Raw genomic sequence first — 17,821 nt, forward strand, 5'->3', positions numbered from 1 at the left:
TCAGACATTGATTGATCCCTGTTCTTTAAATAAAAGTGTGCCCACTCACACCTGATTGTCATCCCATTGGTTGAAAACACCTGACTCTAATTTCACCTTCAAATTAACTGCTAATCCTCAAGGTTCACATACTTTTACCACTCAGATACACTATATTGCCAAAAGTATTTGCTCACCCATCCAAATTATCTGAATCAGGTGTTCCAATCACTTCCATGGCCACATGTGTATAAAATCAAGCACTTACGCATGCAGACTGTTTTTACAGTTTGGAGCTGGCCCCTTCCTCTTCCAGCATGACTGTGCACAAAGCAAGGTCCATAAAGACATGGATGACAGAGTCTGGTGTGGATGAACTTGACTTGCCTGCACAGAGTCCTGACCTCAACCCGATAGAACACCTTTGGGATGAATTAGAGCGGAGACTGAGAGCCAGGCCTTCTCGTCCAACATCAGTCCAACCTCACAAATGCGCTTCTGGAAGAATGGTCAAAATTTCCCATAAACGCACTCCTAAACCTTGTGGACAGCCTTCCCAGAAGAGTTGAAGCTGTTCTAGCTGCAAAGGGTGGACCGACGTCATATTGAACCCTATGGATTAGGAATGGGATGTCACTTAAGCTCATATGTGAGTCAAGGCAGGTGAGCAAATACTTTTGGCAATATAGTGTATGTAATATTGGATCATTTTCCTCAATAAATAAATGACCAAGTATAATATTTTTGTCTTATTTGTTTAACTGGGTTCTCTCTATCTACTTTTCGGACTTGTGTGTAAATCTGATGATGCTTTAGGTCATATTTCTACAGAAATATAGAAAATTCTAAAGGGTTCACAAACTTTCAAGCATCACTGTATAGAATGTCTAGTCACAAAATTTACATCATTCATATTGATGATTCTTAGTCTCTTTGTCTCCATCTTTCAGTCTATGTTTTGTAAAGAGAGAGAAATGTATATCAAGATTGGGAAGGACATGCTATAGCTATGGTGGAGTTGACATGTACTCCATGGCACCTTACACAACCCTCCACTGTAGATCAGCTGTACACTCCTCTATGGGGGGCTTGTACAGGAACCTCCAACAGCTTTGTGGGGAAGAACCTGACTCCAGCATGTCTAACCACCTCACAAGCCACTTCACACCACCATTTCTGGTGGGTGGTATTCACATTGACTGCGTACAAGGCCTTTTTCAAGGCACAGTGTCCGTCAATTGGTCTCTAAAGGAGAGTAGTTTTCTGTCTTCCTTTTCAAGTCCAACAGGACTCACCCAGCTAGCTTTTCGCTGCATTCAGGTCACGAGTGGGGGGAAAAAAACTAAGCTAGGACTGACTATTAAATAAATTTATACTGCATCCTCTTCAGCTCAATCCCACATTCCATACAATCAAGTCAGAATTCCAAGGAGGCATATATGAAAACTTTTTATTTATTTAGGACACACATTTTGTTTCTTTACAAGATGTGTCCATATGAACGAGGTAAACAATCAGTTCAGTTTCATACATTTTAGCCATTTCACATGATGCGCACCAATAGATGACTTGCAACCATGTGATCAAAATGTGCTATGTTATGAGCGTCCGCCATGATGGTGGATATACAAAGCAACTAGGATGACAGCCACTGAAAGCGTGTATGTAAACAGTGCTGAATTTTCTCAGTATTACCATGATTTGAATGATTGAGCGAAGATTTGATACAAAGAGAAGATAGATATGTGTGGTTTTGACCCATATTATTAAAAAAAAAAGTCACTTTTCTGAAGATAAGACACTTCTACTGACCATCGAGTACGAATACAGGTCATTTCGTCCAGTCGTTAAGACGTTTCGTCCAAAGCCTTTTTCATACACACTATCAATTATTTTTTTTTTATTTCAGGTATTTGTTTGATCGAAAAAAGAAAGAATTCTCAATGGAATTTGACCGAAGCAAAACACATTTTTGTAAAGTACATGAGTGCCGTGGTACGGTTGTGGTTAGAAGTTTGCATACAGTGACATGAATGTCATCTTAGATATGAATGTCATGGCAATATTTGGGCTTTCAGGAATTTCTTTGAACTGTTCTTTTTCTGTTGCAGAATATGCAGCACACATCTTTTTAATAATTAAGAAAACACTAGAATTTGGTGCACAAGTTTTAATTTTCTTTGGGTTTTCTGAAATCAACATGGGTCAAAATTGTACATTCATGGTCAAATACACATGCAGTACACCTAATATTTGGGTAAAATGTCTCTTTGCAAGATTCACCTTGATCATTTTTGTTTACCATGAACAAGCTTCTGGCAGAATTCTGGTTGGATATTTCACGACTCTTCATGGTAGAATTGGTAAAGTTCAATTAAATTTTTTCTTGGCATGGACTCGATTTATAAGCACAGTCCATATATTTTCAATCGGGTTGAAGTCAGGACTTGTTTTAAGCATAATGTTAGCCTGCTTTATCCTCCACAACCAGTTCTGATGCGTGTTTGGGTTCATTGTCCTGTTGTAATTCCCAAGTCGTATTCAAGTTTCTGATGGTTTATGCTGAAGAATTCTGAGGTAGTCCTCCTTCATTATTCCATCCACTTTGGCAATGAACCAGTTCCACTGGCAGCAATACAGCCCCAGAGGATGACGAGCCTACTACCACCACCAGCTGGTACAGTGTCCCTCTGTACATGGTGGTCGTTGTGGCCAAACAACTCAATCTTTGTGTCATTTGACCATAAAGCTGTCCTCCAGAAGGCTTTTTCTGTCCATGTGGTGAGCTTCAAACTTTAGTTAAGCTTGAAGGAGTCAGTTTTGGAACAGGGAGTTATTTCTTGGATCGCAGCCTCTTAGTCCATGGTGATCTGAATTGTAGACTGTGATCTATCAGCTTTTAGTTCATGGCAGGGCTGTGCCATGGTGGTTCCCAGGTTGTTCCTGACCATCCAAACCAATTTCCTTTCAGTTTGGGTTTTCTTGAAGCAGAGTGGCTTGGCAAAGTGACTACACCTCACAGTAACTTTTGGATGCAATTGTTTTGAACTGATCTTGGAATATTTGCAGTTGTTTAGAAATGGCTCCAAGAGACATTCTGGAGTTGTGTACATCTGTGATCCTCTTTCTCAGATCTGCACTGAGCTCCTTGGACTGTCCCATTTTACTGTGTGTTGGTCAATCCAACAAGTGCTGTAAACAAACCCTTTTTATGAAGGCACAGAGAAGCTACCAGCTGTAGTCAATCATGATCACTAACAGGATGTTAAGAGACTTCGGCCTTGGCAAGATAAGAGACGTTTTGGAAGTTTCAACATCTCTGTAAGTGAGAGTATGTAAATTTTTGACCCTGTATGTATAATTTTGACCCTGTGTTGATTTCAGAAACACCAAAGAAAAATATAGCTGCAAGCAGCAATGTGGGGGCCAAGCAGTATAGGCGTGACGGATTTGTCTTGACCCAAGGATTCCAGAGATTGTTGAATTTTGTTTCTAGCCAAAAAGCATCATGAGATATGAGCCAAAAGACATTTTCCCTAGTTATAGCGCCCCCTAACGGCCAATTTGTTCCAAATGTTTTGTGGGCCTTTTTGGAGGGGTGTGGCATAATGCTACCAAGTTTCGTTAAGGTATGCCAAAGGCAGGCTGAGATATGACCACACTTCCTGTTTCGCATCAGCGCAGCCAAATTTGATTGGTTGCCATGGCAAAACGCTTACGAAATTCAAAACACTGAGCATACTTTTTGTGCGGCTTGGTCCACTTATCCTATGCACCAAGTCTGGGGAAAATTGGTCAAAAATTGAGGGAGGAGAAGCATTTTAATTGATTTTCACAAAATTCAAAATGGCAGTAAAATATCCTGCAGCAAATGACATAATAGGGTGCGTTGGCTTCGGCATGGCCCAAGGATTCCAGTGATACCAAGTTTTTGAAAATCGGACGTACGGTTCAAAAGTTACAAGCAGAAATGTACTTGAAACTTTCACCTGCTGGTGGCGCTAGAGGATTGGGGGTGGGGACCTAAAATTTCTTGAAGGCAATCATGAGACTGTCTAGAATGTGGGTGCACACCACTTTTTGTGAAAATCCGACTAAATTTGCAGAAGGAGAAGCATTTTATTGATTTTGACAAAATCCAAAATGGCGGAGATTCTGTTCTGGTGTACATGACGTCATATGGTGCGTTGGAATCATCTTGGCTCAAGGATTCTAGGGATACCAAGGTTTTGACAATCGGGCGTACGGTTCAAAAGTTACAAGCAGAAATGGACCTCAAAATTTGACCTGTTGGTGGCGCTAGAGGGTTTGAGCTGGGCATCTGAATTTTTTTGTGGCGAGTCCTGGGATAGACTAGAATCTGCCTGAAAAATGTGAAAACATTCCTATGAAGGCTGCCGAGATATGAGCTCACTTCCTGTTTGGCGTTGTTGCAGACGCGTTTCATTGACTGCTGCGGCCAAATAGGTCTAAATTTCAAAACACTGAGCATAACTTTTGTGCGGCTTCGTCCACTGATGCCATGTACCAAGTCTGGGAAAAATTGATCAAAAATTGAGGGAGGAGTAGCAATTTAAGTGATTTTAACAAAATTCAAAATGGTGGAAAATCTACCAGGTGGAATATGACGAGATAGGGCGCGTTGGATTTGTTTTGACTGAAGGAATCCAGCTATCCTAAGGTTTTGATGATCAGACGTACGGTTCAAAAGTAACAAGCAGAAATGTACTTCCAAATTTGACCTGTTGGTGGCGCTAGAGTGTTTGAGGTGGTGAGCTGAAATTTGTTGCGAAGAACCTTGAGGCAGCCTAGAATCAGTGTACCAAATTTCACAACCTCTCGTCAGACGGTTCTATGGGTTGCCATAGAATGGCAATGATTTTAACAAAATTCAAAATGGCGGAAAAACCTCAAGGCAGAATATGACCTCATAGGGTGCGATTGATTCGTCTTGACCCAAGGATTCCAGCGATAGTGGAATTTTGTTTCTACCCAAAGCGTATCATGAGATATGAACCAAAAGACAATTTTTCCTAGTTATAGCGCCTAGACCCCGAAGCCGTTTGTTTTCAGGATAATGGCTGGCTGATGAAATTATTGGCTGGCTAGCTGACTCAGCCAAAACCTTAATGGCTGCTGCAGCCACCAAAATGTTTATGGTTACAAATGGCTGATACTGGACGTCACTGTGTGGCATATATCCGGGCGAACGGATCAAACAAATGGGGGGAATAAATAGCAAATTACCACAGGTCCCCTGGTCTCTTACTTCATTGTAAATATAAATCTAGCAAGATTGTAGTTCAATGCTAATAATAAACTAATCTGGATTGTTCGAGGAAGGCATCTAGCTATCTACTCTCACTAGCAATGACCAGTGAAGGACTGGCAGCTATCTTACTATGATGAAAGTAGAGTGGTGGAGTACTTTTTTTTTATCAATCTCGAAGTATGTGAAACAAACAAACAAAAAAAAATACCTTTACACTTTCCCTCAGCAGCGGCAAAGAATGCAGCCATCTCGTCGATATCGGAGTCGATTGATGCTCTGGGTGGGTTCCCGGGTTCCCCAGTGTATCGTGGTAACGGTGTGAGGGGCGGGAAGCCAGACAGGTAGTCACAACGGCAAGCTTGTGGTGGCTCTCTGTGCTGTGATATCAGTTCTAAATCTCTACAGTGTATGCCTATACGTCTCTATTGTGTTACTACTAGTGTGTACAGTTGATCATGTTTGTGTCACTTTTCTTGTAGCTCATGATGTGGATAAACCCATTATTTGATGTACACAATTCTTAGTGGCTCAGCCAAATTTTATTAGATAGCGGCTCAAATTGGCTTACAAAATTATTGGCTGGCGGCGGCTCAAATTCTAAATGGCGGTTTTAGCGGCGCCTGGCGGCGGCTTCGGGTTCTAATAGCGCCCCCTAGCGGCCAATTTGTTCCAAATGTTTTGTGGGCCTTTTTGGATGGGTGGGGCATAATGTCACCAAGTTTCGTTAAGATACGCCAAAAGGAGGCCGATGTATGACCACACTTCCTGTTTTGCGTCTGCGCAGCCAAATTTGATTGGCTGCCACGGCCAAAAACTTATGAAATTCAAAACACTGAGCATAACTTTTGTGCGGCTTGGTCCACTTATCCTATGCACCAAGTCTGGGAAAAATTGGTCAAAAATTGAGGGAGAAGAAGCATTTTAATTGATTTTCACAAAATTCAAAATGGCGGGAAAAATATCCTGCAGCAAATGACATAATAGGGTGCGTTGGCTTCGGCATGGCCCAAGGATTCCAGTGATACCAAGTTTTTGAAAATCGGACGTACGGTTCAAAAGTTACAAGCAGAAATGTACTTGAAACTTTCACCTGCTGGTGGCGCTAGAGGATTGGGGGTGGGGACCTAAAATTTCTTGAAGGCAATCATGAGACTGTCTAGAATGTGGGTGCAGACCACGTTTTGGGAAAATCCGACTAAATTTGCAGAAGGAGAAGCATTTTTTTGATTTTCACAAAATCCAAAATGGCGGAGATTCTTTTCTGGTGTACATGACGTCTTGTGGTGCATTGGAATCCTCTTGGCCCAAGGATTCTAGGGATATCAAGTTTTTGAAAATCGGGCGTACGGTTCAAAAGTTACAAGCAGAAATGTACCTCAAATTTTGACCTGTTGGTGGCGCTAGAGGGTTTGAGCTGGGCATCTGGATTTTTTTGTGGCGAGTCCTGGGATCGACTAGAATCTGTGTGAAAAATTTGAAAACATTCCTATGAAGGCTGCCGAGATATGAGCTCACTTCCTGTTTGGCGTCTTTGCAGACGCGTTTCATTGGCTGCTGCGGCCAAATAGGTTTAAATTTCAAAACACTGAGCATAACTTTTGTGCGACTTCGTCCAATGATGCCATGTATCAAGTCTGGGAAAAATTGATCAAAAATTGAGGGAGGAGTAGCAATTTAAGTGATTTTAACAAAATTCAAAATGGCGGAAAATCTACCAGGTGGAATATGATGAGATAGGGTGATTTGGATTCGATTTGACCGAAGGACTCCAGAGATGCTAAGATTTTGACGATCGGGCTTACGATTCAAAAGTAACAAGCAGAAATGTACTTCCAACTTTGACCTGTTGATGGCGCTAGAGATTTTGAGGTGGTGAGCTGAAATTTGCTGAGAAGAACCTTGAGGCAGCCTAGAATCAGTGTGCCAAATTTCTCAACCTCTCGTCAGACGGTTCTATGGCTTACCATAGAATTTCATTGATTTTAACAAAATTCAAAATGGCGGAAAACTGTCAACTCAGAACATGACGGAATAGGGTGCGATGGATTTGTCTTGACCCAAGGATTGCAGCGATAGTGGAATTTTGTTTCTACCCAAAACGCATCATGAGATATGAGCCAAAAGTCATTTTTCCTAGTTATAGCGCCCCCTAGCGGCAAATTTATTCCAAATTTTTTGTGAGCGTTTGTGGAGGGGTGGGGCATACAGCTACCAAGTTTGGTTAAGATACGCCAAAGGGCGGCAGAGATATGAGCACACTTCCTGTTTGGCGTCTGCGCCGCCAAATTTGATTGGCTGCCACGGCCAAACACTTGTGAAATTGAAGAAACTGAGCATAACTTTTATGCGGCTTGGTCCAGTTTTGGTGTGTACCAAGTTTGGGAGAAATTGTTCAAGAATTGAGGGAGGAGTAGCATTTTAACTGATTTTGACAAAATTCAAAATGGCGGGAAAACTATATGGGCGGAAAATGACGTCATGGGGTCCGTTGGATTCGTCTTGGCCCAAGGATTCCAGGGATACCAAGGTTTTGAAAATCGGACAAACGGTTCAAAAGTTACAAGCAGAAATGTACCTGCAACTTTGACCTGTTGGTGGCGGTAGAGTTTTTAAAGGAGAGGCCTGAAATTTGCTGAGAGTAATGTTGAGACTGTCTAGAATCAGTGTGCAAAATTTCACAACTTTTTACCATACGGTTCTATGGGCTGCCATAAACTTGCAGAGGCGGAAGTGGACTGAATAATAATAAGAAGAAACAATAGAAACACTATGGGTGCCTTCGCAGCTTTGCTGCTTGGCCCCCAGTTAAAACGTGTGCACCAAATTCTAGTGTGTTTTTTTTTTTTTTTTAAAGATGCATGCTGTACAGTCATTCTGCCACAGAAAAAGAACAGTTCAAAGAAATTCCTGAAAGCCCAAATATTGCCATGATATTCATATCCAAGATGACATTCATGTCATTGTATGTAAAATTCTGACAACAACTATGTGTGCGTCAACATTTAAAGAGCATACTGGGGGGGGGTTAACCATGTAGGCCCATGCCACTTGCTGACCCTGGGATGAGTTAACTCCCTTGTCATTGCAGGCTGCTTGCTTGCATGTGTGTTTCTGGCTGCATCATATTAAATCTTCAGTCGCCGAGCAGCACTCTCGCAGGGGCTTTGTTCGCGAATACCGGGCCGAGGCACGGTCCTACCAATCTGAGATTGTGCTCCTTCAAAAGGGGAGGCTTAGAGGGAGGTGCCTGTAAAATTTGACTTCACTGTGAGCTCCGTTGGCTGAGTTATTAATTTTTAAAGCCGGCTGGATCATGTTAAATCTTTTTAGGTGCAGAGCAGCGCTATTGCGGAGTTTTCGTTTGTGAACACCGGAATACCTGAAAAATAAAATTGATAGTGTGCATAAAGAAGGCTTTGGATGAAATGTCTTCACTGTTGAACGAAATGGCCATTGGATGAAGTGTCCTGATCCCCTCGTCTCCTCTCCGAATTAAGCCTCAGAGTTTCCTCGCTCCCTTTCCAAATCATGGATGGAATTTGAAAAAATCGGAACATGCCACAGTCACGAGTACTGTTGTGACCACAACCATGTGCAGCACAGATATGACATAGCTAAAAGAACGCTTAAAGCAGTGGAAAAACAGAGTTGCGCACGCATGACTTTGTATGGAATGTCGCTTGACCCCACATTTGTATATCCACCAACATGGCCAACATCCGGGTTTCTATTTTGCTTTGACGTCACTTGCAAGTCAAGGATAGTTTCACACCAGAATCTCCCAAAACGCAACTGAAAAACGAACATGGAAGTCTCTTTAATAAATATGGAAGCGGCCATAAGGGGGCAGCGTAGTACTGTATCTTGTTTCCTTACAACCTCTATAAACAATCAGTGCACACATACTCAAATCAGGGGTTTTTCTAGAAAAATTTAGTATGAGGGCGCTCACCATGGCAAGGGAGCGAAGCGACGGGGGAGGGATGGTGCCGGTTGTCCGTCCCCCCCTCCGCCGTGCGAAGTCTTTGAAAAATTGAGGCTACAATGGGACATTCTGAGGCTATCTGACAGGGAAATTGTAACAAATTGCCAACATTGAAAAAGAAAATTAATCTTCTTCTGCCCCGGACAGTGTTTGGCTTTCTTCCGTTTCGTGCCTCGGGATGACATCTTTAAATACCCAAGTGTCAACAAAAACAACTCGCAAACTACTTCTGTCAAAAACTCCCACGCCGGTGGGTGAAAGGTCATTCAGTCTCGAGAAATCTCGCTCTACAAGTCAGCTGACCTTGTATGTAACCCGTGTCAAATCTTGCGAGAGCAGCCGCGACAAGTAAACAACATGGCGCCTCAGTCTGGAAACCGCCAATTCGGATTGTTTTTGCACTGTCTGGCGGTGTATCTACTATGATTGGAATATTTTTGGAGTAATTATAACGTATTTGATGATCAGACACATTGTCACATGGTGTTGCTGGGATGTTTTCACGGAGAAAAGATCGTTTTGAGAAAGATTGCATGTTGTGCAGTAGCATACAAGTGCATGGCCCAAGTGTGACTTGGGGTTCAATCGGCATTTCGGTAAGGGGGGCGCACACCGAGAGTAAGAGTTCCCTGGTTTAGACGAAAGCCTGCAAATAATTTAGCGGTCATTTACACTCCCACCAAATCCTGTTATAATGAACAAAAATACATGGAGTAAATATACAGGATTTCCAGACTGTAATAAATGACCTTTTAGCTGGACTATTAGAGGTGTAGATGTATAGTGATCTACAACTGTGAATGTCAATTATTAACCTGTTTGATTTATTCATCTCTCAATTAGGAGCACCAATTTTTGAATTGGCCCTTCAATAACCTGAGGGTTTGGAAGGAAAATATTGTTTTTGGTAAGGTTTCTGCTCTCCAACTTTGTATTTTAACTCGATGAATTAAGCCATGGCTTTTTTGAAAGGTTTCACTCACTCGTGCCAGATGGCATTGATTTCTTGGGAGGTTATAATCTTTTATGACAATGTCATTCACTTTGATGTTGTGTTGACGCACATGCCATTTTTGTCTAGTTAATATGTTCAAGAGATGCTCTTTCTTCCAGTGACTCCAAAACTGTTCAGTGAGAGACTGAACTCTCCGCCACCTCTTTGTTGCATACAAATCCTCTTTCATAAATACTCCCAGAGGGTGGAAGAGCGACTTTGGACTTCATCATTTGATTTGGTGATTTGGTGTTAGAGGCTCTAGTGCCTTAGGATCGTTAATCCCATCCACTGTTTGTGGGCAGCTGTTAACAATGGCCATAGCTTTGTATAATAGTGTTCTAAGGGAGGCATCATCAAGCCTAATTTAAGTCAATAATAATAAATCAAGATTAATTTAAATCTGGGCACTGTGCAAAGGCAGCATTCAATGTGTTTCTAATGGTTTGGATCTGACATACACCACCTGCATGACTGGCAGAGGGAGCATTGAAGACAAATTCTCACTATTTCTCAGCGAGATATGTTTTATGGTTCTTGTTACAATGTGAAGTGGCATATTTATGAGACTGCTATAGTGTTACTGTCTTACATGTTTCAATTTATATGAATTTTGTAACTCTAAATATGCCCTGTATTTGTGTGTTAACTTTTTTTAAGTAGTTTTTACAGTGCTACAATAAACTTAGACACCCATTTGAAACTCTTTCTCATGACTTGGTTGAACCAAGGGGCTGCTATATATTACCACGCTAAATGAACTCTGCTCCCGAAAAGCTGATTCAACTAGGTATGCGAGTATCTCCATAATTTGCCCCTTCAATCTAGGTTCTGCTGGCCACAAATGGGATTTCCTCTTGCAGTTTGGGGTGTTCGCAGAAAAGTCAGAACTACTGGCTTGTTTTACAGAATTTCCAGGATTCTGATTGACACCACTGGGGGGACATAACCATTGACTTCATTTCGAATTGTTTAGTTCCGGTTTCAACTGCTCTGAATGTGAGCACTCTTTATCTATTTATTAATTTATTTGTTTATTTTCCCTCCCTTCTCCCTAGATCACTAAATCAATGTTTTGCTGATTTTTTTTTTAATTAAATTTTTTAAAAAAATATAAAACACTTATATACTTAACTACAAACGAATGAAATTTCAGTGAAGTTGAATGGAGACCACATGAGGGTTTTTTTTTTTTTTTTTTTCCTCCTTCTCTGCAAAATTTGGTTCTATGGCCCAAGAACATAATCATGACACAGTTTACAATGATTCCTGAGTGTTTCACACCAAAACTTCTCAAGAAACTTGATACATAAGACCATTTATTAGGCTAGTCAGTATCTCAAAAAATTAAAAAGTTATGACACAATCTTATTTTTATGCTTTAGGTCACAGGTTTTTATTTTAATTTTAATGGAAAACAAGGACAAAATAATTTAATGCAAGTTTTAAATTACCCATGTTTTATTTGTAAACTTCTAAAATTAATCTTTATCATTTAAATGGTTTTTCAAGCTCTCTCTGTACTATTTATTGTAGCCGTTAACCATGTTGAAAATTTCGCTCACATACCTAAAAATAACATTACCATCACACTACTGAAAACTGTAGTTAAACTAATAACACCATTAGTTATAGCAAAGCTACTACTCACTAGCTTGACTTGCTGAGGAAACTGGGATTGTTTGCTAGGGATTGTGGCACAAACACACAATCCCTCACTTCACATCTAACAAGCAGCCGTCTCTCACACGTGTAAAACTGTATTCGATGCATGCTATTGCAGCAAATTAGTTCGTCGCACAGAACAATTTTTTTTCATAGCACTTGTGACATATGTCATGCTGACTAGTGATTATGTATAAAACGCATCAAAGTGACATCTTGGTATAGTGTTTTCATACTGCAAAACACCATAAGATCTGGCTACTTAGTCGAGCTCAATTTGCTAGCTGATGGCTTACCAGAACGTTTCCTCAGGTTGGATGTTGAGCTGTGAAATGCCAAAATCTCCACAGTTTTTGCTCACATAATTTGCAGATTATGCTGTTTCTATGAAGCATTTAATCTTGAAGATAAATACCTGATAAAGGGCAATTCCATGTAAATGTCAACCTCACAGGAAATCCCAAATTTCAAACTAAACAAACAAACTAAATAAATAAACAAATAAATAAATACATACATACATAAATATTTTGATCACCTAATGTCACTGTCAGTCTTTCTTTCTTATAATGTAAAACCCAAGCTAAAATCAACTTTGATCATGTACAATTCTATATTATTGCCACAAGCCACAGAAATGTATGCTAAAATCCACAAAACAGCAAAACAATAGCCATCCTAAATATTATTTAAGAACTTTGATAGTTTTAGCTGATATTTAGAGAGTTTTTTAAAGGGTTCTGGTGGTTAAATTGCTGATTTTCTAAACATGCCATGTCTATTTCAGACGCGTCACATCCATAACACTGACTTTTCCTTCCAAAACTCTGCATGAAATAAAAAATATTTTAAACAAAGATTTTTTTTAATATTCACCTTGGACCCCTCTATCAAATGGATATCTCCATTTCGACATTAGGTTTACAATTTCACAGAGTTTGATAAAAATGTACAGTCACCCAAGAAAAGTGATACTTTTTCTGTCACATCCATAACGCATCTTTTATTGGCATTTTCTGGCATGCCCTAGATGTACTATGGGAATTGTTCTTGTTCTATCACTTCTCCAGTATGGTACAGCCTTAAAATATGCAACACCTGTTTAAATACTGGGAGACAATAAAACATGCACTGGGTCATTTGTTGCCATTTTGAGTTCAAGTGTCACGTCCATAACGCTGGAATTGCTCTAAACTGGATCAAGGATATGTGTCTGTCTCCAGTGTCTTAGATGTCAGTGCTGCTGATAAGGAATTTGATGCCTGAAATGTGGACTTCAACGTAAATTGCTTTATTTTTGATTAAATAAATAACTTGAAATGCACATAGTGTATTTTTGTGTTGCTATCTTATGGATTAAATGCATTAGCTTTTAAACTCTGTAGCTGTAATAAAAAATAAATGAACTAAAAACTACTGTGATTTTAAGCATCATCAATAAAAGTACCATTACAGTGAACCATGCACTCAAGTACTGTCAGAGTGCATGTAGGTTGTTCCGTTCCACCCTTCAATGGGGGCAAAATGTTTGTGTCTTAGGGATGGGGGGGCAGCAAACTGTCATCCTTGAAGTTGCTCTCTCCATCCATGTTGTTGCATTTAACAGAAAATGAGAGTACCCAAATTCAAGTTATGCTCCATTCGTTATGGATTCATCATGGGAGAAGCCAAAGCTCTTCCACTTAAAGACTGCATCCACATGCACCAATCTAAGAATATATGACTTGTATGGCGGCATGTCTGAAATCCTTTACAAGTGTCTCCAATCTTATTAAACATTACAGGAAGAGACTCGGTGCTGACATTCTCTCAGGCAGAAGTTTTACTTAATTATCCCCTGCCCAAACAAAGTTTGGGTGGGGGATATAGAAATGGGTTCTGTCCGTCCGTCCAGTCACATTTTCGTTTCTGGGCCATATCTTTAAAACTACTGAAGATCTCTTCATGAAACTTTGTATACATATCAAACATGTGAACTGGTGCCTTTTGCTATTTTGGATTTTTGAGAAAAAGTATTTTTCAAATTTTTACATAAATAGATTTTGACTTAGTTTCTAAGAGTGATGTTTGTTTGTTTCCAGAGCATATATCCAAAACTGTTCATGATAGGGATTTGAAACTTGGTATACATGTTAACAAGGTGACGTGGATGTGCCTTTTCATACTAAGAAATTTGAGATTTTAATTTTTCATGTTTCCATGGAAACAATTTCAGACTTAGTCTCTCAGGTTAGTCTTGGGGGTAGGTTTTGTTTCCTGAGCAGAACTTGAAAACTATGAGTGTTATGGTCTTGAAAGTTGGTATAATTGTTGATTTAAGTAATGTATCAAAAGGCACATATACTAAGAAATGTAAGAAATTTTAATTTTTAGCTCACCTGGACGAAAGGTCCAGTGGGCTTATGCCATGGGCTGCCGAGGTCAGTGTAAAGAGGTAGGGTTGATCTCCTGCAGCAGAACTTGAAAAATGTGACAATATTTTGAAACTTGGTATGTAGTTGGTGTATAGGACGGGGGTTATAGATGACTGTTTTCTTGTAGTAATTGTTAGGGTAAAGGGGGAGAGGACTGAAGAAGACATTTGTCTGAAAAAGCTTCATGTTCAAACTATACAGTGTTACAGCATATTTTTAAGCCCATAACGTATTCATGTGGGTGTGGTGGTTTTATTATTTTTTTTATTATTATAAAGTGATTGGTGCTAATAATTAGTTTACTGTGCATTTCCTTTTAATTCTACATTTTATGATAACCTCCTCAGCATCATACAGTATATGGCAAAAAGTTTGTGGTCACCTGAGTCCATCATACCTGATTTTGTGCTTTTTGAACGTACCGTTATAGGTTTCCTGTTATGACCACCACTCTTTTAGGAAGGATTTCCACTAGATTTTGGAGTATGGCTGTAGGGATTTGTGCTTCTTCAGCCCCAAGAGCATTAGTGAAGTTAGGCACTGGTGTATTTGGTGCACACACAGTCTGTTTAGTTCACTTATGATATCTTCTGGTACAGTTCGCATTCCTCACATATATCCCTCTGCACAACCGTTCTCCTGTCAGAAACACTTCATATTTATGGAGTTCAGGCTTCTCTCAGGTAGTTTCTCATGCGCATCAGAAATAGGGTGGGGTGTGTGTGGTTTTTTTTTTTTTTTTAAATCTGATGTCCATTTAGGGGCTCTGTAGGTTTGGCCCTTTTAGTTCCTGTGAAGAGAAATTGTAATACTACAGCATGGCTTTCAACGGTTTGGGGAAGGCCCACATATGGGTGTGATGGTCACATTTTTGACCATATAATGCATATAGGTTTTTAATATGACTTATGCTTATGTCTAAATGTCAGCGATGAAGAAAATGACAGAATTTGTATGTAAAGCACTTTTTCACATTGGTCTTGTCATTTTTATTACTGCAGCATAATCATGTTCACATTTGCTGTTTTTATCGTTTCAGCCTCTTGTTGAGCGAGTACAAAGAGAAGTGTGATGATATCCTTTATGCATCACAGCACCATATCACTAGTTATTGATGTAATTGTAAACACTTGGATATGCTATCGTGAAGTGATGTGGTATTTGCTGTAAATATCTTGCGGCAAGTCACTATGAAATGTGTAGCAATTGGGAAAGGCAGAGGTGAAATAGAACTACTTTTCTCTCACTTTTTCCCTTATTAATTAAGTTGTAATAAGGATCATGCCCATCTTCACTCAATAGATGGTCAACAGTACACTGGATAATGGAGCAGAAACCGAGTTCCTATGTTATAATAGATGCTTAATATGAGATTAAAGATAAAGTTTAATAAGTTTTTATGCTAAATATGCAAATTAGTATTATGCTCAAGATTGCAATAGAATCAGTCGCATCTTGATCAGGGTTCTCCACGGATTGAAAATATGGGGGGTGGGGGTCAATCGGATGACCTTGAAACAAATTTGCATAAATTTACATATGCAGACATGCCAACCATTACGGTTTGCCCGTAATCATTACGGTTTCGGTGGTCCAATTACGCTATTACGACTTTGAAATCGATTATTACGGTTTTTGCTCATAATTGATATTTTCAAATTTGCCGCCAGAATTCCCACACTTGCGATTTCCCAGTCTCCCGGCAGAGGGCGCTATTACTAGAATGTCAGCCAATGCTTTAGAAACACGGTCTCCATGGGCGGATCTACAGTACTGGGGTGGCATAGGAGAAAGCCTTGCCACCCCTGCTGCCACCCCAGTTGGCAGCGACGAATTCAAAGAAAAATTACGGCCAATTTGACATTTACGTGCGCAAATTTCCAATGTCCGACTGTGGCGAATGCAGCCAGAGATTGGTTGTTTTGGAAAATTGAGAGGCGCGAAGCGAGGGAGCCAGGAGTCGCAAGGAAAGGAGACACGGGAGGACAGAGGCAAAAGCTGATTAACTATCTATCAAGAAATGAAATTATAATGAATGAACAGTGCTAGCATAGTTGCGATGCTGATTTTGACAGGATAAAAATCAGGTTGGAGAACGTTATTTAGCTAACTATATGTGTAAGGCCAAAAAAAAAAAAAAAGTGTGTTTCCGGTAACCTGACCGATCGAGAATTTCCGCGTCGAAATTGCCGACCGTAAAGTTATTATTACAAATTTCCCTCGATATTTTAGTGTAAGCGGCGTTAGTTTGTCATAATTTTTTGTTTCAACGCATTCAAGTTGTGAAAGAAACGATAAAAAGTAAAATGTTTCGCCACTTCTATCAGCCCTCCTGCATAAATATGGAAGCACACCTGTATACTGAAGGAGGAAGGGAAAACTGAGCTGAGGCACCATTTTGAATCCTCATTCAAGGCTGTAATGCAAATTGCTTCCTCTTCAGTATACAAGTGCACTTCCATGGCAGGGAAAAACACTACATTTTTGCCGCCTATGTAGTCCCCTATTTATACAAATAGGAGTCATTCAGGATTCAGCCATGTTTTTGCTCAGTGTTTTTGCTCGACCCAAGTTCTACAGTAGGCTAGGCTAGGCCGTCTGCTTTTAATGGAAGTAGCCTAGCCTAGGACGTTATTTTCACGTTATTTCTTGATAAGGTGTTTTCACGTTATTACATGAAAATATAATGAAATAACGTGATAATTTCGTATCATGAAATTACGTGATATGTTATTACATGATAAATATATTGTAAAAACGTGATAACTTTTGTTAACAATATTTTTCCCGTAATTACTTGATTCTAAGCCAATTTTTTTGTGTGGCAGCAATACGCTTCCGTAGATCATAACTCGAACTCTCGCGATATTTTTTTTATTCGTTTAAAGATTTAAAACACTTTTTTATTTTATGATGTGTGGTATAAAGGATTCTGTGCCAAAATACTATTTTGTAAGATGTTTACTTGTGTTAATTTTTTCGAACAAAATAAAAAAAAAATAAGAAGAACTTTTTCCTACCTACCGACCTTATTTTAGTATTTCATGTTACCTGAAACACACTATCTTTTTTTTTTTTTGGCCTAATGTTAGCTAGGTCTGACATTAGTTTTGTGTAAAGTCGGCCACAAAAATTAATATTGATTCAACGTCTGTCAAGGAAAACATTGCTATTGGCTGAAGCTTATGATTAAAATATTGAGGATCTTAAACATGAGTTACATCAGACGAGGAGAGTACTAGGCAGAAAAAAGTGGGAACAGGAGAGTCCTACCACTCTCATGGAGTTCACTCAGTTTTTGGACCCATAAGATATATATATATTTTTTTTGAGTTGTTCAGGTTGTGTAAAATAGTGGTTGTCTTGCCTGTGAGCAGTGCATCCTGTGAACGAAGTTTTTCATCTCTCAAGCTCATAAAGACTTATCTGCGGTCGATTATGACAGAAAAGAGACTATCAAGTTTGGCTGTACTCAGCATTGAATCAAAGCGCACAAAAGCATTAGATCTTGA

At 39.7% G+C, this 17,821-nt stretch overlaps 1 protein-coding gene across 2 annotated transcripts in view; it reads left to right on the forward strand.

Annotated features, from left to right (window-relative positions):
* ice1 (KIAA0947-like (H. sapiens)) overlaps positions 1–17,821 on the forward strand; it is a 140,208-nt gene that overhangs the window by 51,875 nt on the left and 70,512 nt on the right. Inside the window, exon 3 of one of the 2 annotated variants that reach the window (XM_060921430.1) lies at positions 15,349–15,383. The exons of the other annotated variant lie outside the window; for it this stretch is intronic. Coding sequence (XP_060777413.1) covers positions 15,349–15,383 — 35 coding nt within the window. The remainder of the gene's footprint in view (positions 1–15,348; positions 15,384–17,821) is intronic. 2 annotated transcript variants of the gene reach the window in all.

The sequence above is a fragment of the Neoarius graeffei genome, chromosome 5, assembly GCF_027579695.1.
Source record: "Neoarius graeffei isolate fNeoGra1 chromosome 5, fNeoGra1.pri, whole genome shotgun sequence".
NCBI lineage: Eukaryota > Metazoa > Chordata > Actinopteri > Siluriformes > Ariidae > Neoarius > Neoarius graeffei.